Source organism: Odocoileus virginianus, chromosome 26 (assembly GCF_023699985.2).
Source record: "Odocoileus virginianus isolate 20LAN1187 ecotype Illinois chromosome 26, Ovbor_1.2, whole genome shotgun sequence".
Lineage (NCBI taxonomy): Eukaryota > Metazoa > Chordata > Mammalia > Artiodactyla > Cervidae > Odocoileus > Odocoileus virginianus.
The window spans coordinates 5,684,459-5,710,420 of record NC_069699.1 but is presented as its reverse complement, the minus strand read 5'-3'; the positions used below and the strand labels follow the sequence as shown (position 1 = coordinate 5,710,420).

Genomic DNA, 25,962 nt, shown 5'->3' with positions numbered 1-25,962 from the left:
CCGGAGAAGTCTCATAACCACTAATCTTGTCTTTGATAACCATCACTCTCATTGTTAAAAACCAGACTAAGTTTGAAAAAAGTCTGCAACTTGTAAAAAAAAAAAAATAGTGCTAAAGAAAAAAAAATTGGATACTTGCTAAAGTGGTAAGGAAGATTTTCTTCAAGACTTTTGTAATAACGCTTAATTCTACTACCACAGGTGAAGAGGGATGGGTCTCAATTCTAACTACAGCAAAGAGAGCTGGGGATTTATAACCAGCAGAGTTAGGGGCTTGTGGGTGGAAAATTGTAAGAGGAGGTCTCAAGGGATTCTTGCTAAGGGTTGGTCAAAGAGTTAGATGTCAAGGAGAGGTGGGATGGGGATGAGTAACTTGATCAGATAACAAGAACTGGGGGATTATTCCCAAACTGATTTAGCGGGATTCTTTGCTAAGAATTTTTTTTTTTTTTTTGCTAATTTGCTAAGACTGGACAATTCGGGGCAGGCAAGGACAGGTCAGGCACAGAAGGCCAAGATCCAGGTCTAGAAGAGTCTAGAAGAGTCTCTCTAGTCAGAGAAGCCTAGTTAAAGTTTAGTCAAGGAGTCTATCAATAAATTGTAATTTTTTGGGGGGGTTGGTGTTGGCTTGTGGGATCTTAGTTCCCCTACCAGGGATCGAATCCTGGGACTACCGGGGAATCCCCTAACCCTATACTGTTACTGTTAACCTCAGCGGTTCAGTGGTAAAGAATCTGCCTGCAATGTAGGAGATTTGGGCTCCATCCGGGGCTGGGGAAGATTCCCTGGAGCGGAAAATGGCAACCCAGTCCAGGTTCCTTGCCTGGGAAATCCCAAGGACAGAGAAGCCTGGTGGACTACAGTCCCTGCAGTCACAAAGAGTCGGACACAACTTAGCGACTAAACCATCAGCAAGTGAATATATTTAACAGGAGTGCATTTTGTAGTGTTGGGGCCAGTGTGAGGAAAGCAGGAGAGACTCCATCTTGAAGCCTGTCATCCGTCTTAAAGACAGGATGTAAACTGGGCCTGAATCCTGCCCAAGAATGAGAAAACCATTGCTAATGAAAACCAGGTCTCCTGGAGACTTCCCTCCCTACAGATGGCAAAGGGAGACTATAGTTGACGTCAGGCTGCCCCTGTTAGAGTAACCATGGAGATATCCCCCATTGATGTATAATCATTGTTCCCCCCTTTTAACCTTAATTGTTTGTTCTCCTAGCACCTACTTGGTGTAAAACTCAGTCATACACAACAAAGAGGTTGCTAACATGTAACCACTCACGGGGTGGGGGTGGGGGTGGGGAGGGTTATAAAGCTGGGTCTCTGGGCAACATCAAGGTCCTCGTTGGGAACTGATTCCCCTTGGACCTGCTGGCGTAATGAATGGCACTCCACACTGTCTTGTGTCCTTTGAGGCGTGTTTCGTGATTCCGGATTCCACAACAGTAGAATGTTAACGTAACTCAATAAAGCTGGAAAATATATATACATATATATATTTGAAAGCGATTTCCCTAAGCGCCTTCCTCTGAGACTCAGTTTTGATTAAAGTGCAGCAATGCAAAGGGGGGATTGGCAGAGAGTTTTGGCAGCCAGGTAGGAAAAGACAACTTCAGGTTCAGATCTAGGGGTAACCAGCAGTCCTGGACTGGTTAACTCACAGTAGAGTCTCCCATTCCACAAGTGTAAAAAAGAGATCATACTAGATATTTTATTCTACTTGACAGATCTGTTTGCATTACAGGGATGTTGAGTGGCTTAAGTGCAAAACTGAAAGATGGGAGCTGTTGGTACTCTTATCTCTCAAAATCCAGCTTGAAATAAAAATTCCGCAGACACGGGTGCCTTGAGGATAGGCATTCCTGAAGATTTTGCCACAGTTAAACCACACCTTTTAATATATCAGTAACCTGGAATAATGGTTCTCAAGCTTTGCGTGCTGTCAGAATGACCTGGAGAGTTGTAAAAATAGATTTCTGGACCCTATCCCTAGGGTTTCTTGGGCGAGGCCTTGTTCTTTCCAATTCTAACACGTACCAGATAGAAGACTGGTTCAGGGACCACACTTGGCAGACCCCTGGATATTTTCCAGACTGCCCCTATGAAGGGCTGAGGATCCATCTAGTCCACTTAAGTCTATCTGGCCCGTTTCTGTCGTGTCCAGGGAGCCGGGAAGCAAGGAGACCCTTGTTAAGGTCCAAACCCGAGGTGCGTTATCAAGCTGCTGACAAGGAGTACTCCTGAATATCATTGCAAAAGGTTCCTCCCTCCGGCGGAGGCCGGCCGGGGTCAGATAACACTGACCTGGAGTCACGCGGCCGCGTGTGGCCCCAGGCTCTCGCCTGCCCGGGCTCCGGGCTCCGAGGCTGCGGCGGCGGGGCGGGGCGGAGCCGGCGCGGGGCGGGGCCAGGCCCCGGTCCTCGGTCAAGTGACGCCGACCGGCTGCCCGGGCTGACTGCGGAGCCGAGAGGCCCGAGAGTGGACATGTCGGGGGTCGTTCGCCTCCTCGCCCTGCTGCTGGCGCCGCTGCTGCTGGGCTTTGCGCATGGTCTGCACGTAAGTCCACAGGACCCTCGCGCACAAATGATGAATCGGGGGAACGCTGGCGGGGAACCGGGCTGGGGCTGCGGCCACCTGGGGCCCCCCAGGGCGGAGGTCCTGGGACCCCGAGGCACGCCCGGGCCCGCCCGGCTCCCGGGGAAGCTCAGGCAGTGGGCCGGCCTTCCCGTCGGGGGCGGGCGGGGCGGGGCGCGCGTCCTTACCAGCAGCTGTGTTGCTCCTGAGTTCCGCTCCTGCCGCCTCTGTCGCCGAGAGCCACTTCCTTATCGGTGCAACCAAGGGCTGAGATGAGGTGCTTTCCAGCTTTGCGGGTTTCCGGGAGTGGGATTCAGAGCAGCGCGCGTTCTTGGAGGGCGCCGGAGGCTCGGGCTTGGCGCGTCTCTCTTGCCTGCGCTCTGCGGTGCGCTCCGGAAGGAGAATAGTGGGGTCAGGAGAGGCCCCAGCAGTGGGAACATTGGATTAATTACCTTCGGGGTGTTCTCTTTGAGGACGTCTCTTGTCCTGGTCGCCATTTCCCTCCGCCTACTTTTAAAGCTTGGGTTTTTCAAAGCTTCAGCGTTTGACGGTGGGCAAGGGGCAGGCTGCAGGTGGCCGCCAGCGTTGCTGTAGGGAGGTCTGGCCGGGCGAGGTGTGTGCTGGGGAGGGGGCGGGGAAGGGGGGATTCGTGCACGATTGCGGGAGGACAGCCTCAGTCCGCCCGGCAGAGCTAACGTAGGGGCCGGGGGAACTCGGGGTCGCTCCTCTGCAGGTCAGCATCCTGGCCTTGGAAAGGTGGAGGTGGGGAGATCTGAGCTGGGAGATGAGAGCGGGGACTTGAAACGGGGCGCCTTTCTCTCTACACTTTCTGGGAACTAGTTTTGGTTCCTCCAGAGTTCCGGTGGGCTGAGTCTGGGGCTTTTTTGTTAAGTAGAAGCTGGTGAACTTGACTTGCAAATTACACCCTCTGATAAGAGGCTTTTTAATAAAGTGCCTAGAGCAGAAACAAGAAAAAAAAGGCCTACATTTATCTAAAAGCAAGGTTGAGAATCTTACTTGGAAAACAACTGCTGAAAATATTTTCATTTTGAGTCTTATTGGGAAAAGGTCACCTCAAATGAATATTTGCTAACCTTTGTCTATCCAGGTCTGTAGTTCCCTTGCACAGTTTTTTTTTTTGTCTGGGAGCCAACCAGCTAGGAGAACCAACCAGGAGACTGGCTCCACCCCAGGAATCTTTATGTCAGTTGCCTCAGTTCCCCTCCTTGGCCTACAGCTGAAAAAAAATACCAGCAGACTAGCTTTCCATGGCTTCCTGGTTTACACTTTAGAACAGCGGTTCTCAAACTGTAACTGTCTTAGAAGTTAGACCATTTAAAACTATATGTTAATAAACAATATATATTTTTTAAAAGTAAGTTGTTCTCTCCAGTTTTTAGGGCACAAAGTGACATTGTACATTTTTGCAAATCTCTTTCATGTCTTTTTTGTTTTTAGAGATTAGACTTTGTTTTTTTCAAACTTTACTTTTTATTTTGTATTGAGGTATGGCCGATTAACAATGTTATGGTAGTTTTAGGTGAACAGCCAAGGGACTCAGCCATACATATACATGGATCCATTCATGTCTGTCTCAATAGATGACTGTTGAATGCTCGTAGCTACTTCTGCATTCAGTTTTGCCATATCACATGTCATGTAACCTCTGGAAACTTCACTGTACACTCATGAGAGAATGGTTATGGCTTAGTACTGTTTTTGAAAACAGTCAATGGACACCCCCCGCCCCTTTCCCCCCAACGCCAACAGCCAAAGGGTCTCCCTGGACCACATTTTGAGAACCGCTGATTTAGAATAATGTTTTTCTTACTATAAAAGTTCATATACATGTTGTGGAAATACTTGAAACATGCAGAAAACTGTAAGAGAGTGAAACTGCCCATCCTGTTACAATCGGGTATGTTTGTAGTTCACTAATGAAGTCTAGCAACTGACTGGTACTTGAGTGGCTTGGATTCAAGGCTGGTTGGGCAGATGGCCTTCGGGTTTTGACAGGGGACAAGAAAGCTCTCATATCACAAAGCTGACGCCGGTTCCTGGTTGCAGGCGGAGCTGACCTGGAAACCTGTCCTTGGCCACTGTCCTATCTAAGGAACTCACCTTCCAGAGCTCGCCCACACAGAGCTGGCGGGGTGTCCGCTTAGGAGCAGAGGCAATGGCGATCTTCAGGCAGCTGTCCCTGGGCGCAAAGGCCGCCCTGGCTGCCGGCACTGTCTTCGTGTCCATGGTTGTCTCCCGGTCCTACCTGGCGGAGAGCCTGGAGTTCAGGGCCTGGCGATGCCTGTTCCGCCTGCAGCTAGCCCTGTTTGCCAACTCGCTCATGCTCCTCGGCTCCATCTACATCTGGCGTAGCACCGTCAGCAATCTCAGGCATTCCCCGGCTGCAGAGTCAGCCTGCTTCCAGCTCTGGAAAATGATCATTGCGGCCTTCCTGGCCCTGGCGCATTCCAGCTTCTTCACCATGATCTTTCTAGTGGCCGAGGAGCCCTATCTCTTTTCCCTGGTTGCCTACACCTGCCTTGGGGCGTATGTCATCATGCTCTGCTTCCTCTGTGTCCTCAGCGGCATGGAGCAGGCCTACCAGCTCCTGGCCTGGCGCGCCGGCAGGGCGGTGGGCAGCCTTGACAAGACCAGGAAGCTGGCCCTCCGGCCGGCACTGGTGGTGGTGGTGACCACGGTGCTCAGCGTGGTGGGGCTGTTGAACGCTGCCCAGCCCCCAGCGGTGACCACTGTGGAGGTGCCCATGCATCGGCTGCACCCCTCCATGAACGCCCTCAAGATCGTGCTCCTCTCGGACATCCACCTGGGCCCCACAGTGGGCAGGACAAAGATGGACATGTTTGTGAGGATGGTGAACACGCTGGAGCCAGACGTCACGGTGATCGTGGGCGACCTGTGTGATTCCGAAGCCTCTGTCCTGCGCACGGCTGTGGCTCCTCTGGGCCAGCTGCGTTCACGCCTGGGCACCTACTTCGTCACGGGCAATCACGAGTATTACACGTCAGATGTCAGCAACTGGTTTGCACTGCTGATGTCCCTGAACGTCCAGCCCCTCCACAATGAGAACGTGAGGATTTCTGCCACCGGGGCCCACAGTGAGGATGACGACTGGATCTGCCTGGCTGGGGTGGATGACATCGAAGCGAACATCCTGCACTACACTGGCCATGGCATGGACCTGGAGAAGGCCCTGGAGGGCTGCAGCCCAGACCACCCCACCATCCTGCTAGCTCACCAGCCCCTGGCTGCCAAGAGAGCCCTCCAGGCCAGGCCAGATATTAATCTGATCCTTTCTGGGCACACGCATGCTGGGCAGATCTTCCCCTTGAACGTGGCAGCCTATCTCCTGAACCCCTTCTTTGCTGGTCTCTACCAGGTGGCCGAGTCTACATTTGTATATGTGAGCCCAGGCACGGCCTATTATGGGATACCCATGCGTCTGGGCAGCAGGGCAGAAATTACCCAGCTCATCCTGCGGCCCGCCCCCTGACCCCATCCCTGCCTGCCCCCCACGCGCCTGCCTCCTTGTTGCCCTTGTCCTCTGTCCCCATCCCTCTGCAGGGCAGGCCGCCCATCTACCCCCTCCAGCCACCCCTGCCAACCCACACTTGTCACAAGACTGGCTGGCACCGTGATCTGTGCTGAGGCTGCCTGGCAAGTCCAGGGAGGTTAACTCTGCAGATGACCACCTGCTTTTTCATACGCATTTGTGAGGCCACTCAAGTAACATGTGTAAGGATAGGCATCTATTTTCCAAATGATGTGGAGTAAGCCCTTCTCTGCAGAACTCACAAGGATATCTTGAAAACAGGGGTTTCTAAATAGCGATGCCTCTGGCAAGTGGAACAGGGAGGGGACTCTTTGTGTTCTAAAAATCTTTCGAGCCTAAGCAGTTTCCAGAAATCAGTGATTCTGAGCTTTCTGGGGAAGGGGCAGTGGGGCTAGGTAATCCAAACCGTCTGGAATACAGGGTCCCTCCTGTTCCTCTGGGCCCTGATTGAAGCTCTCTAACTGGCTGCTGGACCTTTGGGATTGGGGGTGGAGTGGAGGGATGTGAGCACTGCGAGATGAAGGTCATGGTGCTGCTGCCTAGAATTCAGAGGGTGCTTGCCAACCTTGACTCCATTTGTATTACAACACTTGGATGGAGTGATTAGGGACAGGCAACTTGCCCTTGCTGAGCGATGAGGAAACGAAGGCAAAGGGAAGTTAGGGCACTGGCGACATTGCAAGGGTTGTGGGAGATTCTGGGCTGAGAGCCAGGTTTCCACCTCCCAACAGAAGTGTTCTTCCCACTGCCTGAATCCTTACAGGTGAGAACAGGATTCAAACACAAGTAACAGTATCGAGAAGGGCCTGGAACCTGATGTCCTTTCCAAGTGCTCTCCTTGAGGCTGATTTCAGTTCATCATAACTACATGGGCCGGCCCTGGAAGGGGGTTAGACATTTTCAATGCAGGGCAGCTGTTACACAGGAGGGACAGCCAGGAAACTGAAGATCACACGCTCCACCCCAGGTTGGGGTAAGAAATGGGGGTTCGCGCTCTCCCAATGCGGAGGTTAAGTCTTGTATCGGGAGTGGCCAGGCCCTTTCCTCCCTGGGGGTCCTGGCTTTGGGATGCTGGGCTATCTTTCCTCTCCAGCTGAACCCATCAGAGTTACCCTTGCGCTTTGGTCATGGAACCAGAAGGCCATCCCTGTGCTGGATCCACAGAAAAAGAGGCAGGAGTCAATATGTCTGGAGCAGCCCTGACCCCACTGGCTGGCCTCTGTGCCAGAGACTGGGGACCCTGTGACCCCGGGCTAGCAGTAAATCCTGATAGAAAAGGCCTCAGTGGGAATCTTTCTGTGATCTCTGCCCCGGGGGCAGGCAGGGCGGGGGCGGGGGTGGCGCTCCTCACCTTCCGGCTCACTTGTCAGGCAGCATTGGGCAAACTTGACGTCACTGAGCCTCAGTTTCCCTCACCCTAAAATGGGGATAATTACTATGTGTACCTCAAGATTGTTTTGAGGGGAGGGTATTAAAACATGGTGCAAACAAAAACACAAAACACGTGCTGCAACAGTTGCCAGGGCTCGGTCACAAGGAAGCACTTGATGTTGCTAATTTTAAAGCATCCCATGGGGCCTGCAGTGGTGCTGTTGGTCCCGGGTGCCCAGAGAAATTGTGGAGCACCCACTCCTAGGGAATGGGAGTGGGTGCCATGCCCAGGGGCTTGTCAGAGCGGCAGCTGCTGGCGTTGCTTTCCTCTGCCTCTCTGCCTGCTTTTGTTTCCCTGTGTACACTCAGCCTGGCCCGGGCATTTCTCCATTTCCCCAGGCAAGTATCATTTGCTTCTCTTCTTGGTCAGTAGAACCGGGGGGGATCCTGGAGACCACCTCCCTTGTTTCCAGGCAGCCAATGTGTTGACAGCCGACCTTCCAGGCAAATTTAAAATGCATCTTTGAGTGGAGATTTCAGTGGTTTCCTTACTGTTTACTCCCTTGTGTTTAATCGTCCTTACAGTCAGGAGTATGTTTGGAGAAAAACTTATCTAGAAGCAAGGAAGGGACCCTGGCGAGCCTTCCTTTGAACACATTTTGCAGACGGTGGGGTCGTGGGAGGGGGAAGTGCTTTGTCCTGGGCAGCGCCCAGCTCAGCTCCAGTTCTCTGACTCCCTTCTCCGTGGCATCACTCAAGCTCCCCGCCTCTCCCCGTCTCAGAGAAGTCGCTCTCCCAAACCCCCTCACTCTCGTGCCTGACCCCAGCTGGGACCCCTGGCTCTCTGACTCCCTTGTTTGGATCCCCCCAGTCTATGTCAGTTCTGCCATTTGTCTTCCACCTTATGGTGCAACAGGCGGTGTGTGTCTCTCCTGCTCCAACAAGTATTATTTCACTGATTTCTTCACTGGGGATCTTTACGGCGCCTGAGCTGGATGGGATTTACGTGCGTCAGTCCTGTTTTCATCCTGCATCTTTGTCTCTTCTCCTCTGCTTGAGTGCCAGTACTTTTTGGTCCTGTGCCCTGTCATCCTTATTCTGGGGTCCTTGGTTGACGGATTCCTGTCTTAACAGAAACAGGGCAGGTGCATCTTCTGTGCCCAAGGAATAGTCAGCAACACCTTCTCACGCTTGGTTTGTGTTCCTTGATTTTATGGTGGAAGTTTTCCGAGCAGGAATTTCTCCATTTCTGTTCAGATATGGTCTATGGAGGGGCATGTGTGGTTTGCTTTCCATGGCCCCCGGGCGCCTATATTCCCCCGTTCATTTACTGTCTTTGATTTATTTATTGCCAGGGGAGGTGGTGAGATACATTTACTTGAAGCTTGAAAATGCTTTCAATTGCATTCTAGTTTTTTTTTTTAATCTGTTAAATGCAAGTTAAACAAAAAACTTTCTAAAAATTAACAGTAACATGTGTAGTATGATACTATTGTTAGAAAATCCCCTTACATTTATCCTTCTGCTGTTCATTCCAGACATCCATCCATCCTTTCCCCTCTTATTTTGTTTATTCTCTTTAAAGCCTTTTACTGGGAAAATTTGAAAGTATTCATGAAGTAGAGAATACAGCAACTGAGCTCCCATGTGCCTGTCACCCAGCTTCAACATTTGTGACTATTCCACTGTTGTTTCTCATCTACCCCAGCCCCACACTCTTTGTTTTTGTCTGGCGCATATTAAGACAAATCTTAGAAAATATGATTTCACCCTAAAATACTTCAGTATGAATAAATTTTTAACAAGTGTATCCATAATGCTCTTGTATCTGATGAAATTCACAGTAATTCTTTAATATCGTCTAATACCTAGTTAGGAGACTGGGAGCTAGAAGCTGTAATAGGTCTTCTACCTCTTAATAAGAGTATTTTTTCCACTGTCTGAGGATTAAGTAGCTATATCTATTATAGGTAAGTATAGGATTCAAATGCAGTTAACTGGATAAGGATTAGTCTTCAGGGTTTTTTTTTTTATTTTTTCAATTGTCTTCTGTGTGTGTGATTTTTAAAAAACACATAACATAAAATTTATCATCTTAGTGATTTTTTAAGTGTACAGTTCAGTGGTATTAAGTATATTCACATCAATGTACAAGAGCTCTTCAGAGCTTTTTCATCTTGCAGATCTAAAACTTTGTACCTATTAAACAACAATGCCCCTACCCACCCCCAGCTCCCAGTAACTCCCACTTCACATTCTGTTTCTATGAATTTGACTATTCTAGGTACCTCATATAAGCAGAATGATACATTATTTGTCTTTTGTATCACTTGGTATAATGTCCTCCCTGTACATCCATATTGTAGCATCTGACAAGACTTCCTTCCTAAGGCTGAATAATATTGCATTACATGTATCTACCCCATTTTGTTTATTGATTCATCCATCAGTGGACACCTGGATTACTTTCACCCCTTGCCTGTTATGAATAGTGCTGCTTGAACATGGGTGTGCAGATATCTCTTTGAGACACTGCTCTCTCTTCTTTTGGATATATACCCAGAAATGGAATTGCTGGATCATATAGTAGTTTCTATTTTTCCCATTTTGAAGAAGTTCTATACAGCTTTCCATAGCAGCTGGACCACTTTACAGCCCCACCAGCAGTACAATATTCCAGTTTCTCTGCATCCTCACCTAAATTTATCATCTGTGTTTGTTTCTGATAGTAGTGTGAGATGAAAACTTACTTTGGGTATTGATTCGAATTTCTCTGATGGCTCGTTGAGCATGTTGAGCATGTTTTCATATGCTTGTTAGCTATTTGTATAGCATCTTTAGAGAAATGTCTATTCAGGTCTTTTGCCCACTTTAGTCATAGTATTTGATTTTTGTTTGTTTGTTTTTGAGTTGTAGGTCTTTATATATTCTGGATATTAACTGCTTATCAGATATATGATTTGCAAGTATTATCTCCCATAGACTCACTTTTAACTGTATTGATTGTATCCCTTGAAGTGAAAATGTTTTTAAGTTTCATATTCTATTTGTCTGTTTTGATTTTGTTGCCCATGCTTTTGGTATCATATTCAAGCAGTCACTGCCAATCCCAATATCATAAAGTTTTCCCCCAATGTTGGTTTTTTTTTTTGAGGAGTTTTAAATGTTAGGTTTTATGTTTAGGTCTTTAATCTGTTTTGAGTTATTTTTGTATATGGTATAAGTAAGGATCCAATTTTATTCTTCTGCTTGCAGATATCCAGTTTCCCCAAAACTTTGTTCAAGAGATTGTCCTTTCCCCAGGGTGGTCTTGGCTCCCTTGTTGATGATCAGGTGAACATATACGTGACAGTTTATTTCAGGCCCGTCTATTCCAGTGGTCTACTTGTCTGTCTTTATATCAGTAACATTGTTTTTATTATTATAGCTTTGTAATATCTTTTGAAATCAGCAAGTATGAGTCTTCCAATGTTGTTCTTCTTTTCCAAAGTTGTTTTTAGCTCTTTGGGGTTCCTTGAAATTCCATATGAACTTGAGGATGAATTTTTCCATTTCTGCAAAGAATGCTCTTGATGTTTTGATAGAGATTACGCTGACTCTGTAGATCACACCGGGTAATATGGACATCTTAACAATCCTAAGTCTCCTGGTCCATTAACGTGGGATGTCTTTCCATTTATTTGAGTCTTTTTAAATCTCAGTAGTGTTTTGTAGTTTTCAGTGTGTGAGTCTTTCACCTCCTTCGTTAGGTTTATTCCCAAGCATTTTATTCTTTTTGATCCCATTTTGATTGGAATTGCCTAATTTCCTTTTTGGATTGTTCTTGTCAGTGTATAGAAACGCAGCTGATTTTTGTGTGTTGATTTTGTATCCTGCAACTTTGTTGAATTCATTTATTAGTTCTAATAATTGTTTGTGTATGGGGGTTGGGGGAGACTCTTAGGGTGTTCTACAAGTAAGATCATGTCCTCTGTGAACAGAGATAATTTTACTTTTTCCTTTCCAATTGAATATCTTTTCTTTCTTTTTCTTGCCTTGTTGCTCTGGCTAGGACTTCCATTAGTATCTTGCCTAGAAGTGGTGAGAATGAGCATCCTGATCATGAAAGAAAAACTTGCAGTCTGTCATACTGAGTATGATGTTAGCCGTTGATTTTCATATATGGCCTTTATTGTGTTGAGGTAATTTTCTTCTATTTTCTTCATAGTTGAGGTGTTTTATCATAAAAAGGTATAGAATCTTACCAAATAGATTTCTGCCTCAACTGAAGCAATCGTGTTTTTGTTCTTCAACCTGTTAATGAGGTGCAACCCATTGATTTTCATATGTTGAATCACTCTTACGTTCTGAGTCCCATTTGGTCATGATGTACTGATAGAAAGAGTTGCTAAGGGAAACCCCTTGCAGTCTAGTAATTAGGACTTGGCGCTTTCACTTCTGAAGGTGCCAGTTCAATCCCTTATCAGGCCACTAAGATCCCACAAGCCAAGTGGTGCAGCCAAAGAGAAAGAAAAAGAGTTGTTGAATTTAGTTTGCTGATACTTGTTGAGGATTTTTGCATCAGTATTAACCAAGGATATGGATATTGGCCTGTAGTTTTCTTCTTCTGTTATGCCTGTCTGGCACTGATGTCAGGATTATGTTGTTCTCATAGGATGAACTTAAAAGTGTTCCCTCCTCTTTAATTATTCAAATAGTTTCAGGAGGATTGGCATTAACTGTTCTTTAAATGTTTGGTAGAATTCCCTAGCTCAGTTGGTAAAGAATCTGCCTGCAATGCAGGAGATCCCAGTTCAATGTCTGGGTCAGGAAGATCCCCTGGAGAAGGGACAGGCTACCCATTCTAGTATACTTCAGTTTCTCTTGTGGCTCAGCTGGTAAAGAATCTGTCTGCAATGCGAGAGACCTGGGTTCGATTCCTGGGTTGGGAAGATTCCCCTGGAGAAGGGAAAGGCTACCCACTCCAGTATTCTGGTCTGGAGAATTCCATGGGCTGTATAGTTGATGGGGTCCCAAAGAGTCAGACATGACTAAGTGACTATCAGTTTCAAAGCATCAGTTTCTTGGTTTTTCTTTGAGATTTTCAATACTGATTCAGTCTTTTTACTAGTTATTGGTCTGTTTAGATTTTTTATTTCTTCATGATTCAGTCTATGTAGGTTGTGTGTTTCTTGGTAGGTTGTATGTTATACAATTTGTAGGCATACAGTTGTTCATAAGTCTCATAATCCTTTTTATTTCTGTAGCATTAGTTGTAGCATTTTTCTTTCATTTCTAATTTTGAGTTTTACCTGTTTTTTCTTAATCTAGCTAAAGATTTGTCCATTTTGTTGATCTTTTTAAAAGATGAACTCTTTCTTTCATTGATTTTTTTCTATTCTCTATTTCACTTGAAAAGTGAAAGTGTTAGTTGCTCAGTCATGTCTGACTCTTTTCGACCCTAATGGACTATAGCCTGCCAGGCTCCCCTGTCCATGGAATTCTCCAAGCAAGAATACTGCAGTGGGTTGCCATTTCCTTCTCCAGGGGATCTTCTTGACCCAGGGATCGAACCTGAGTCTTCTGCTTGGCAGGCAGATCCTTTACTGCCTGAGCCACTTATCCCTGCATTAATTTGTATTATTTCCTCCCTCCTGTTAGCTTTAGGTTTAGTTTTTTCCTTTGATTTCTTGAGGAGTTGTGTCACTTTATAGTTCTTTTGTTTGAATCAGGATCTAAAAACAAGGTCCATATATTATATATATTTCATAAGTCTCTCTAAGTCTTTAAGATATCTTCTCTTCTTATTCTGTGTCATTTATTTGTTCAGGTTATCTGGATTTGTATCTTGGTATTTTCCTGCATTTTGGATTTGTGGTGGTGTTTGACATATACTGTCCTTCATATTTTCTGTAAACTGATAGAGGTGGACATCTATTAAAGCTAGAGCTAGAAGTTGGACAGATTCATGTTCAACTTTTGCCCTTTTTGGTAGGAAAACTCCACTGTTTTCAGGGATGCTGAGGTTGATCAGGTGTTGTCAGCTTGGCCCCACCACTAGAAAGTTCCACATCATCTTTTCATCTAAGGTTTCAGGAGTCATTGATGATTGTTGCCTGAAGTCATTAGTAGGGATTGTAAAATGGTGGTTTTTTAAGTTTGATACATTTAATACAGAATGTATTTAGTAGGCCAGAATACCAAGTAGACCTTCTAGGAATAATTAGTTGGCTTTAATGTATTCAAGAGACAACGGAATCTTCTTTTACCTCAGTTTTGTATTTTGAAGGAATTTCTGTGGCACTTAGAAATATAATTCTGGGAAGTCCCTGGCAGTCCAGTGGTTAAGACTCTGAGCTCTTGCTCCTGAGGGCCCAGACCTGGTTGGGGAACTAAGATCCCACAAGTCACACAGTGTGACCAAAAAGAGGTATAATTAGGCCATCAGCCCCCAAAATGAAGATTTTTAATCACATCTTTTCTTCTGTATTTACTAGCTATGGTTTTTCTACAAAGAATTCTCTTCATCAGTTTTTTGGTTATTCTGGAAAAGTCTGTAGCAAAGGCAAGAGCGATGCTGATTCTTCCCCTTCACTCTTGAGTTTTCAGGATAATGAGCTGATACCCCAGCAAACTTCAAGGATGACCAAAAAGCTTTTCTTTTGTGTGGGAAGGAGTTTTCTGAATTTGACTGTTTTTACATGTCTGATGTGTTTCAATCCAGTGAAATGTTAAATCTTTTGATGCTCAAAATAGCCCATCTTCAGCCAGTAGGAGCCCTTTCAAATTTGCTTCTATGTTATTTTGTTGTTGATAATAGTTATTGATTGTTTTAGGCCTATTTTGTATATATTCTACCCAGACTTGGATTAACTGATTTCTTAAGGAGCGCTGGTTTCTTTTAATGGGAAATATTTAGAGACTATACTTAAAGGGACTAGATGAGCTAAGTGCTACTGGCTATTGTCATTTCTAAGCTGTTTCTATGGCTATTGCTGGGAAATAAATATTTTTTTAGAAAAAGGAAAACTTTAAGTTATATTATTTTTTAGAGCAGTTTTATGTTTGTAGCAAAACTGAGTGGAAGGTATAGAGATTTTATGATTATAGGATTTTTAATTAACTTTCTTTGATTTTATATTTGCTTCTATTTTACATTGAAAATTTTGGTTCCTAACAACCCAGTATAATTACATATATATCTACTGTGTATTTTATGAATTCAAAATAGTCATGAAATATTAATAGGATGAAATCTACTGGATGCAGGTTTATTTGTTTTAATGCAGCTCAAGATATTTTTATCCTTAGTTAAAACACTATTTCAAATTGACTTGATTCTTTTCTCTGTGGGAAGTTAGGTCTTAACTTTCTTAACTGTTTTTAACTTTTAAAAATTATTTTATATTTTTAATTTTTAAATTTTATTTTAAATTAATGAAATGTGCACTTACCTCTTCTCTGAGAGGAGCGGGTAGAATTAAATCTGTAAATGTCTGTGAGTCCTGGAGGATAGGGAACTGATCCTCAACTGTGCTCACGTCTTTTCTATTCTACCATCTTTCCTTCCTCTTCCACTGAAATGTATTCTTTCCATCCACGGTCATTTGGAATGCTCAACAAAAATCTGTTTGGAATAAGACAAGCATAAATAAATAAAATGAGTAAATACATAAGCTATAGCAGATCATTCACAAATTCCTGCAGATCCATATTGGTTATCACTGTTCATCCCCTGTGGCGGTTTTGCTTCTCCATTCTGTCTGATGTAATGATGCTTCCATGACCTTTCATGTTTGAAAGGGCTCCTGCTCTGGCACAGTGAAAGTGTGTTTTATAGGTGACTGCAGTACTGCTTCTCTTTCCCCTTGTTCTGTGAACTGAGGGGTCTGGGAAGCCCATGAGTGTAAACACCCCTCCACCCCTGTCTTCTCCCCTTCTCTTAATCCCATTTTGCTCACCTCTAGGGTCCTATCAGCCTGGAAGGGTTGTGTCTCTGTCACCCTGGAGCTGAGCAGCTCATGTCAGGGATTCTCCAGGCTGTGGGGCCACTGGGGTGAGTTGAGAGGGTATGTAGGGGCTAGGGATGGAGGTCCACGCAGAGGTGCTTAACTGAATTATAGTGAGCAACTTAACTATCTTCACATAATCAGCATGACCCATAACTGTGATAGCACTGATCTCCTTTTATTTCTTTATTCAGGTGGAGGAGTGTGCAGGAATAATGCAAATATAATCATTTTTAGTCCTGAGGATTAAGAAACTTGAGGCATGTTTGCATTACCTGGTGATGTAAATACTGATGTTATGTTTAATTTTTTAAAAGAAAGGCTTATTTACCATTGAAATAATCTTAAACATTATTAAAACTGTTGTACTGGACAGTATGAGTTACCTGATACGTACTTGGTCTGGGGTTACTTGTACTCTGGCCTTTTTCTCCAGTATTGTATGCACTGTGCTTATTGGTTGCAGGTGGTGGAAGTGGCTTGGAAAAGCGTGGGCTTTGACTTGCTTGGAATTACTTTTTTGTGAGTGCTGTGACTTCATGCATTGTAAATACTGATGCTCCCACCCCCGAGCACATGTGAAATAAAACTGTGACTCTTCAGTCTTTGGTTCCAGTGCTAATTATTTAAAAGGGGTGGAATTTGCACAGAAGGCTGGTTTTCCATTATATATATTTTGGGGGAGTAAACTCTGAAGACAGCTTTCGCTCCTCCTCTCCCCACTCCTTGACTGTCTTACTCCCATTCGTAGTGCCACAGCCCAGAGGTTAAGGAAGCTGGCTCTAGTAAGCTGATCCTTTCAGGTCCTTCAGCTTGGAGAGGGGTCGCTTTGGAGCCATGAGGTGGATGTTCCCTGTTGACTTTGGCTGTGGCAGACACCAGTTAGAGGCAGTCTCTTAGGTGACATCTCTTGCTTCTGCATCTGTCCATATTACCCCCTTTAAAAAACATTTTTTGATTTATTCGTTTGGCTGAGTTGGGTCTTAGTTGCGCACTCAGGGTCTTCCTTGTAGCACATTATCTTCTCTAGCTGTGACACGGACTTTGTTGCCCTGCGGCATCCTACTTCGGGGGGCCGGGGACTGAATCCACGTCCCCTGCATTGGAAGGTGGATTCTGCCACTGGACCACCAGAGAAGTCCCCCCACTTGCTGCTTTTCTAAGCTTTCTTTCAGAGACTTGCCACTGCTCCAGGTCTAAATCACACACTGTTGTTTGACTACCGTGACAGCTCAGAGTGTCCTGGCAGTCAGGGTCTCAGGGGACAGAGCAGGTCGGGTACCGGATCCCTGGAGCAAGAGAAAGAAGGTGTCTGCTGTCACACCCACTCCCAGACCTTCTGATGCTTTTTAGTGACAGTTCTGAAAGGATTAAAACACGAGTCACACATGCCAGAGACGGTGTTGGTGTTCCACAGCCTCCCCTGGGGCTGGTGCTCGGTTGAACAACTGGTCTCCCAGCATCAGCCTGCTTCTGGCAGGGCTCACAGGTGATCTGACTGCGGATGTGGTGAGGGTGTCCACCGAGTCTCTGTGGAAGAGGCACCAGGAATCTGCAGTTTCAGAAGGAACTGTGGGCTTGTTCCGATTTCTCTTGGGTGGAGGTGGGCAGTGGGTAGCTCCAGGACAATCATCTGGCCCTTCCCCCATCTGTGGGCTCTAACTCAGGTGGAAGGTTCTGGAGGTTGTTAAGTAAGTTGAGTGCACGCTCAGTCGTGTCTGACTCTTTGTGACCCTATAGACTGTAGCCCACCAGGCTCCTCTGTCCACGGGATTCTCCAGGCCAGAATACTGGAGTGGGTTGCCATGCCCTTCTCCAGGGGATCTTCCCAGTCCAGCGATCAAACCCGCATCTCCTGCATTGCAGGCGGATTCTTTACTGCTGAGCCATTGGGGAAACCATCCCAATTTACACTCCTGACTGGGGACATTGCCATCGGGCAGGTCCTCTGACTTGTGAAAAGGACGTCGCCCTTTTCCCGTGGCCTCCCAAAGAGCAACAGGGTGGGGATGACAGCATTTCAGGAGTCCTGGTTCGGTGTCAGCCCAGACAGCATCTGACAGTCCTCACAAGGTCTAGGGGTGCCCTTCCCTTAGGACAAAGGTGCCCTGAGTCCCATTGGGGAAGGAATTTTTATCATGTGTACTTGGGTGGCATCACAGGGCCCTTCTGCAAGGGCACCCTCCCTTCCATCAGTTGGACCCCGCCTCAGAGCTGGGGCCTGGATGAAGGAGGCGTGATTTCCCACGGTCGTGGCTGACCTCAGCTGTTTGTTCACGAGTGACTGATTTTTTTTGTCTCTTATGAGACACATCAAGCTGGAGCCCCACTAGCTGCCCAGCTGTCTCACCCTCTTGGAATGCTATGGTTTCCTAGCCCTTGCCTGAGGTCATCTCTGAGGTCAACACGCCCCGTTCACCACAGTCATAGTGATGGTGATTATGTCCACCGGCCACTGGGAGTTAGGTGGCCCCTCTTCGGGTATGTCAGGATTTCATCACCCTCGAAGACAGGAAGCAGTGTCTTCTACATTCCCTGCCCACAGAGCGCAGCCCTCAGGGTGCGTGAGGTCTCCAGGGGCCTCCTCGCTTCCGCGTTCCTGATGGAAGTGCGCGTTATCTGGCCAGGCTTAGGGAGTGTAGGCAGATGGTGGCGTGTCTGGTCACCGGCTTTACCTTCTCATCTCTTAGAGCTGTCTCACACCTTGCAGTCCTGGCACCTCACTTCATTTCCCATAGGTCAACATCAAGTCCGGGTTCCAGCCGCACAGGGCCTGGATTGAATGCATTTACCAAGATGAAAGCTCACGAATCTTGGGAGAATGAGCCATGTCCATGCACCCCCCTCCCCGCTCCTTGTGTTCTGTCCCCTCGAGATCCGCTCCCAGTGTTCCCTTCCACCCCCATTAGGTCCTGGCCTTATCTTTCTGGCAGGAGATATAGGTCTCTTTCAACATTGCCACGGAAGCCTCTAGCATTCACAGAATGCCCTGCGTGGATGCATGATATGAGCCTGTCAGCCAGTCTTTCTTCAAAGCTGCCAATCTGTTAATAAAAGCCAGCCAGGCTCAGAGTCCTTACAGGTACCAGCACCCTGTCCTTCAGCCCCGTCCCACAGGGAGAGCTAGGGCAGATGCCAGCTCCTGTCTGCCTGTGTCTCCTCCCAGGCCTGTACCGGTGGGGCCTCAGTGCCTGTGTTTGCAAACCAGAGGCTGTCGCCCCCCACTGAGCACTACTTCTCACTGCTGTCTTGATGTACAGGAAATGAGAAATCCAGGTACAGACTCAACATCATGAGGATCTGCTGTTTAGGCCACTTGTGGAACAAACTGTCTTAATTTGGGTTCCTCTAGAAGTAAAACAGGCTTCTTTGGTGTCTCAGACAGTAAAGGGTCTGCCTGCAATGCAGAAGACCCAGGTTTGATCCCTGGGTTGAGAAGGTTCTACAGAGAAGGGAATGACAACTCACTCCAATATTCTTGCCTGGAGAATCCCATGGACAGAGGAGCCTAGCGGGCTACAGTCCAGTTCAGTTCAGTTGAGTCACTCAGTCATGTCCAACTCTTTGCGACCCCATGGACTGCACCACGCCAGGCTTCCCTGTCCATCACCAACTCCTGGAGCTTACGCAAACTCATGTCCATAGAGTTGGTGATGCCATCGAACCGTCTAATCCTCTGTTGTCCCCTTCTCCTCCTGCCCTCAATCTTTCCCAGCATCAGGGTCTTTTCCAGTGAGTCAGTTCTTTGCATCATGTGGCCAAAGTTTTGGAGTTTCAGCTTGAGCATCAGTCCTTCCAATGAATATTCAGGACTCATTTCCTTTAGGATGGACTGGTTTGATTTCCTTGCAGTCCAAGGGACTCTCAAGAGTCTTCTCTAGCACCACAGTTCAAAAGCATCAATTCTTCAGCACTCAGCTTTCTTTATAGTCCAACTCTCACATCCATACATGACTACTGAAAAACCATAGCTTTGACTAGATGGACCTTTTTCAGCAAAGTAGTCTCTGCTTTTTAATATGCTGTCTAGGTTGGTCATAGTTTTTCTTCTAAGGAGCAAGGGTCTTTCAATTTCAAGGCTGCAGTCACCATCTGCAATGATTTTGGATCCCAAAAATATAAAGTCTGTCACAGAAAATTGTATTAAAGATTTATTGAGCATGGCCCCGCCCATCAGAACAAGATCCAGTTTCCCCCACAGTCAGTCTCTTCCATTAGGAAGCTTCCATAAGCCTCTTATCCTTTTCAGAGGGCAGACAGGATAAAAACCACAATCACAGAAAACTGATCACATGGACCACAGCTTTGTCTAACTCAAGGAAACTATGAGTCATGCTGTGTAGGGCCACCGAAGATGGACGGGTCATGGTGGATAGTTCTGACAAAACGTGGTCTGCTGGAGAAGGGAATGGCAAACCACTTCAGTATTCTTGCCTTGAGAACCCCATGAACAGCATGAACAGGCAAAAAGGTATAACACTGAAAGATGAACTCCCCAGGTCTGCAGGTACTCAATATGCTACTGGAGAAGAGTAGAGAAAAAATGAAGAGACGGAGCCAAAGAGAAAACAGTGCCCAGTTGTAGATGTGACTGGTGATGGAAGTAAAGTCTGATGCTGTAAAGAACAATATTGCATAGGAACTGGAATGTTAGGTCGATGAACTTGGAATGTTAGGTCCATGAATTTCTCATGAGGCAGGTATGGTGGTCTGGTATTCCCATCTCTTTAAGAATTTTCCACAATTTTTGTGATCCACATAGTCAAAGGCTTTGGCATAGTCAATAAAGCAGAAGTAATTGTTTTTCTGGAACTCTCTTGCTTTTTCAATGATCCAGGAGATGTTGGTAATTTGATCTCTGGTTCCTCTGCCTTTTCTAAATCCAGCTTAAACATCTGCAAGTTCACAGTTCACATACTGTCAAAGCCTGGCTTGGAGAATTTTGAGCATTATTTTTCTAGCATGTGAGATGAGCACAATTGTGCAGTAGTTTGAGCATTCTTTGGCATTGCCTTTCTTTGGAATTAGAATGAAAACTGACCATTTCCAGTCCTGTGGCCACTGCTGAGTTTTCCAAATTTGCTGGCATATTGAGTGCAGCACTTTCACAGCATCATCTTTTAGGATTTGAAATAGCTCAACTGGAATTCCATCACATCCACTAGCTTTGTTCGTAGTGATGCTTCCTAAGGCCCACTGAACTTTGCATTCCAGGATATCTGCCTCTAGGTGACTGATCACACCATTGAAAGGTTGTTGCTGAACTATAAAACGCTGGGATTCTTGGCCTTCGGAGGAGATTAATTCAATCCGGGGCCAGAGATCAGGCTGGATCGCTCAGAGCTTTTGTGTAATAAAGTTTTATTAAAAAGTATAAAGGAGAGAAAGCTTCTGACATAGGCATCAGAAGGGGGCAAAGAGTACCCCCTTTGCTAGTATTAGTAATAGAGTTATATACTCTCCAGTGAATCCGAAGAATGTCTGGAGGTTGTAAAGACCTCACCAGACCTACTCCCATAATTTACATTTTAAGATAACAGAGTTGGCCAGAAGGTTTAATCCAAAGATTGTCCTCAGGCAGGATACATCCTTGTAAAGACCAGACCTACTCCCATAATTTATGTTTTAAGATAACCGAATTAGCCAGAGGGTTTAATCCAAAGACTGTCCTCAGGCAGGATATATTATTGTTATTTAGTCACTCACAATCTGTTAATGAAAAGAAAGGAATGTCATAAAACTTAGAATGGCACCAGATAATTCATCCCTGGCCATAAAACATTGACTTGAATCTTGTAGAAGGGCAGATTACCAACAAATAGTTTCGTTTACATAGATTAGGGGAACAATACCTGAGTAAGTAGGTTGGGCCATTTGGCGAACCAACTTGAAGATAGAGTCATAGCTTAAGACAGCATTTCCATAAGAAAAAGAAATGTGTTGGTTAACTCAAGGTTTGAGAGTAGTTAGCTTCAGGTGAAACCAGGTGTCATGGCAACACAGCATTTTAAGAGAAACCTCCTTTTAAATTTGTATAGAGAAGAAAAAAATATCGCTGGTTTGTTTCCTCCTGCCACTTAAGAGAGATAAAAATGTCTGTCACTTGCAGCCTCTTTCCTCCGTTTGGAGACCCCTGGCCTTCCCGCCTGTTACGCTCTCACCATCATGGTTATCTGGGTCAGGAAGATCTTTTTTGTATAGTTCTTCTGGCTATTCTTGCCACCTCTTCTTAATATCTTCTGCTTCTATTAAGTCCATACCATTTCTATCCTTTACTGTGCCCATCTTTGCATGAAATGTTCCCTTGGTGTCTCTGATTTTCTTGAAAAGATCTCTGTCTTTCCCATTCTGTTGTTTTCCTCTATTTCTTCGCATTGATCACTGAGAAACGCTTTCTTCTCTCTCCTTGGTATTCTTTGGAACTCTGCATTCAGATGCTTATGTCTTTCCTTTTCTCCTTTGCCTTTCACTTCTCTTCTTTTCTCACCTGTTTGTAAGGCCTCCTCAGACAACTATTTTGCCTTTTTGCATTTCTTTCTCTTGGGGATGGTCTTGATCACTGCCTCCTGTACAATGTCACGTACCGCCATCCATAGTTCTTTAGGCACTCTGTCTATCAGATCTAGTCCCTTGAATCTATTTGTCACTTCCACTGTATAATCGTAAGGGATTTGGTCTAGTGGTTTTCCCTACTTCCTTCAGTTTAAGTCTGGATTTGGCAATAAGGAGTTCATGATCTGAGCCACAGTCAGCTCCTGGTCTTGTTTGGCTGACTGTATAGAGCTTCTCCATCTTTGGCTGCAAAGAATGTAGTCAATCAATTTCAATATTGACCACCTGGTGATGTCCATGTGTAGAGTCTTCTCTTGTGTTGTTGGAAGAGGGTGTTTGTTATGACCAGTGAGTTCTCTTGGCGAAACTCTGTTAGCCTTTGCCCTGCTTCATTATGTACTGCAAGGCCAAATTTGCCTTTTACTCCAGGTTATCTCTTTACTTCCTACTTTTCATGGACCTAACATTTCTGTAGGACCTAACACGGGGTACAGTCCATGGGGTCACAAAGAGTCAGACATGACTAACAGTCAGAGCAACTAACAGTTACACTTTTCAAAGTAAAACATGAAACAAGGGCTTGAGTGCATATGATCTGAGAAGCTGTCCAAGTTGGACAGGTGGAAAGAGGCAAAAGCCTACATGAGGATGTGTATCATAATTCTCACTCTGGGCAACAGGACTGATTCTGCCAAAGACTCCTGGGAAGTCCACAGAATGTCTCCTGAATTGTCTGCCTGAAGACAGTGTAATTATCCCCCTTCCACTAGGGCTGCCCCCAGGGGTGTGGACTCCACCTCACTCCTGGGCTCCTGGATGAGTTAGGTGCCCATGGTGTGGGGATTGTTGTTCAGTCACTCAGTTGTGTCCGACTCTTTGTGACCCCATGGACTGCAGCACGCCAGGCTTCCCTGTCCTTCACTATCTCCTGGAGTTTGCTCAAATGGAGATAGTTTGCTCCATTGAGTCAATGATGCCATTCAGCAATCTTGTCCTCTTGTCTCTTCCTTCTCCTCCTGCCTTCAATCTTTCCCAGCATCAGGATCTTTCCCAAAGAGTCAGCTCTTTGCATCAGGTGGCCAAAGTATTGGAGCTTCAGCTTCAGCATCAGTCCTTCCAATGAATATTTAGAGTTGATTTCCTTTAGGATTGACTGGTTGGACCTCCTTGCAGTCCAAGGGACTCTCCAGAGTCTTCTCCAACACCACAATTCGAAAGCATCAATTCATTGGTGCTCAGTCTTCTTTATGGTTCAACTCTCACATCCATACAAGACTATTGGAAAAACCATAGTTTTGACTAGACAGACTTTTGTCAGCAAGGTGATGTCTCTGCTTTTTAATACGCTAAGTTTGTCATAGCTTTTCTTCCAAGGAGCAGGCGTCTTTTAATTTCATGGCTGCAGTCACTGTCTATAGTGACTTTGGGGTGGGAAATCACAAAGACTTGAGGGATGAGTTTGAGATGAGACCCTATCAGCATACAGTATGATGAGTTCCCAAGGGACTATCCACAGGAGCTGACATAGAATGTGTTTTTTAGATTAAAAATATTTATTTATTTGACTATGCCAACTCTTAGTTGCGGTACTTGGGATCTTTAGTTGCGGCCTATGGGGTCTAGTTCCCTGACCAGAGATTGAACTCACAACCCATGCATTGGGAGCACAGAGTCTTAACCACTGGACTGCCAGGGAGGTCCCCTCAGTTCACATTTTAAGCTTAATTTCTTCCCAGTTTTGTTGAGAAATAATTGGCATACATCCCTGGATAAGTTTAAGGTAAACAACAGACTGACTTACATATTGTGAAATGATTACCACAGTAGGTAGTAATATCCCTCTTCTCATACTGATACAATAAAAAGGAAAGAAAGAAGAAAGAAAACTTTTTCTTATGACAAGAACTGTTAGAATTTACTCTCTTAACAGCGTTCCTATATATCCTGCAGCATTCTTAGCTGGAGTCATCATGTTGTACATGACATCTCTGGTACTTATTTACCTTGTAAATGGAAATTTGTGCCTTTTGACCACATTTCTCCAATTCTTCCTACCCCAACTTTTTAATTTGTATCAACATTTCACTTGGAAAAGTTTTCATACATACAGAGAGTTGAAAACATTCCATATACTCACCATTCAGATTCTCCCATTAACATGTTACTGTCAGTCTATCACTGCATCCATCACCTCTGTCTTATTTTGGGGATGCTTTTGGGAGTCAGTTGCAGACATCAGTGTACTTCCTCTGAAATATATCAGCATATAAGTCATTACCTAGAGGTCAATATTTGTTTAGAGTCCTTTTTTCTTTAAGGTAAACTTTACATGGACCTTCCCTGGTGGCTCAGATGGTAAAGAATCTGCCTGCAATGCAGGAGACCTGGGTTCTATCCATAGGTCAGAAAGATCCCCTGGAGAAGGGAATGGCTATCCACTCCATTATTCTTGCCTGGAGAATCCCACAGACAGAGGAACCTGGCGGGCTACAGTTCATGGGATTACAAAGAGTCAGACATGACTGAGTGACTTTTAACTACAGACTTTACATACAGTGAAACACACGAGAGATTTTTTAATGTAACAGTGTTTGGGTTTTTTTTTTAAGATTTCTTTATTTTTGGCTGTGCTGGGTCTTCTTTGCTGTGTGCAGGCTGTCTCTGGTTGCGGTGCATGGGCTGCTCAGTGTGGTGGCTTTTCTTGTGGAAGCACAGGCTCTAGGGCGCACAGGCTTCAGCAGTTGTGATGCACTGGCTTAGTTGCCATGAGGCACGTGGGATCTTCTCGGAGCAGGGGTTGAATCCGCATCCCCTGTGTTGGCTACAGGATTCTTAACCACTAGACCACCAGGGAAGCCCACGGCTTGATGAGTTTTGATAAACGCATACACCTGGTAATCTCAAACCCTGATTCAGCTCTAGGATGTTACCATTGCCCCAGAAAATTCCCCAGTGTTCCTTCCCAAGGATTGCTATTTTCAAAAATATTTTGTTTTGTTTTAATACCATCAACTTTGCAGAGTAGCTCTATCACTGGACTTTAAAATGTCCCACATGTTAGATTTGGCTTATTACTTCCTTGTGTTAGAGTTAGATTCAGGTTCAGTTGAGATTAAAGTTCAACAGTGAGCACTGCTTCGAGGTGGGGCTATGTACATCTTCTTGAATCACAGCATGACAGTCACGTCTGCTTGTTCCACTTTTATGAGGTCAACATGAACAGAAGGATCACATCTGCCTGATCCCTCCTTTATAAGATTCCTTCAACCTTGCTGATGGTTTTAGCATACATTGATGATTACCAACAGAGGTCCATCTAGTCGAGGCTATGGTTTTTCCAGTGGTCATGTATGGATATCAGAGCTTGACTATAAAGAAAGCTGAGTGCTGAAGAATTGATGCTTTTGAACTGTGGTGTTGGAGAAGACTCTTGAGAGTCCCTTGGACTGCAAGGAAATCAAACCAGTCTGTCCTAAAGGAGATAAGTCCTGAGTGTTCATTGGAAGGACTGATGTTGAAGCTGAAACTCCAAAACTTTGGCCACCTGATGCGAAGAGCTGATTCATTGGAAAAGACCCTGATTCTGGGAAAGATAGAAGGCAGGAGGAGAAGGGGACAACAGAGGATGAGATGGCTGGATGGCATCACCGACTCAGTGGAGATGAGTTTGAGTAAACTCCGGGAGTTGGTGTTGGACAGGGAGGCCTGGCGTGCTGCGATTCATGGGGTCGCAAAGAGTCAGACATGAATGAGCGACTGAACTGAACTGATGATTACAGCTTAAGTCTATTATTTCGCTAAAGGTTAGGAAAGGATGTTTTTCAGATTATGTTATTCTGTTGCCATTTATTAGCTCGAATTCTGTGAAGAATTCTCCTTTGTCAACTTCTCGGTTACCCTGAA

At 45.5% G+C, this 25,962-nt stretch overlaps 2 protein-coding genes across 5 annotated transcripts in view; both read left to right on the top strand.

Moving 5' to 3' along the window:
• The first annotated feature begins 2,272 nt into the window (after window positions 1-2,272).
• GLB1 (galactosidase beta 1) overlaps window positions 2,273-25,962 on the top strand; it is a 103,298-nt gene continuing 79,608 nt past the window's right edge. For 2 of the 3 annotated variants that reach the window (XM_020888549.2, XM_070455310.1), the window contains exon 1: window positions 2,273-2,559. In XM_020888549.2, the coding sequence (XP_020744208.2) occupies window positions 2,488-2,559 (72 nt within the window). In that variant the 5' untranslated portion in view covers window positions 2,273-2,487. Of the gene's footprint in view, window positions 2,560-2,763; window positions 2,855-25,962 lie in introns of those variants that run through there. The other variant, XM_020888559.2, reaches the window with a different exon arrangement.
• On the top strand, window positions 2,767-16,109 carry TMPPE (transmembrane protein with metallophosphoesterase domain). Of its 2 annotated transcripts, none has more exons than XM_070455317.1 (2): window positions 2,767-2,854; window positions 4,645-16,109. In XM_070455317.1, exon 2 carries the CDS (start codon window positions 4,754-4,756, stop codon window positions 6,086-6,088), a length of 1,335 nt encoding a protein of 444 aa, XP_070311418.1. In that variant the 5' UTR covers window positions 2,767-2,854; window positions 4,645-4,753; the 3' UTR covers window positions 6,089-16,109. The 2 variants fall into 2 exon arrangements, with proteins under 2 accessions (XP_070311418.1, XP_070311419.1); XM_070455318.1 differs by lacking the exon at window positions 2,767-2,854 and adding an exon at window positions 2,890-3,190.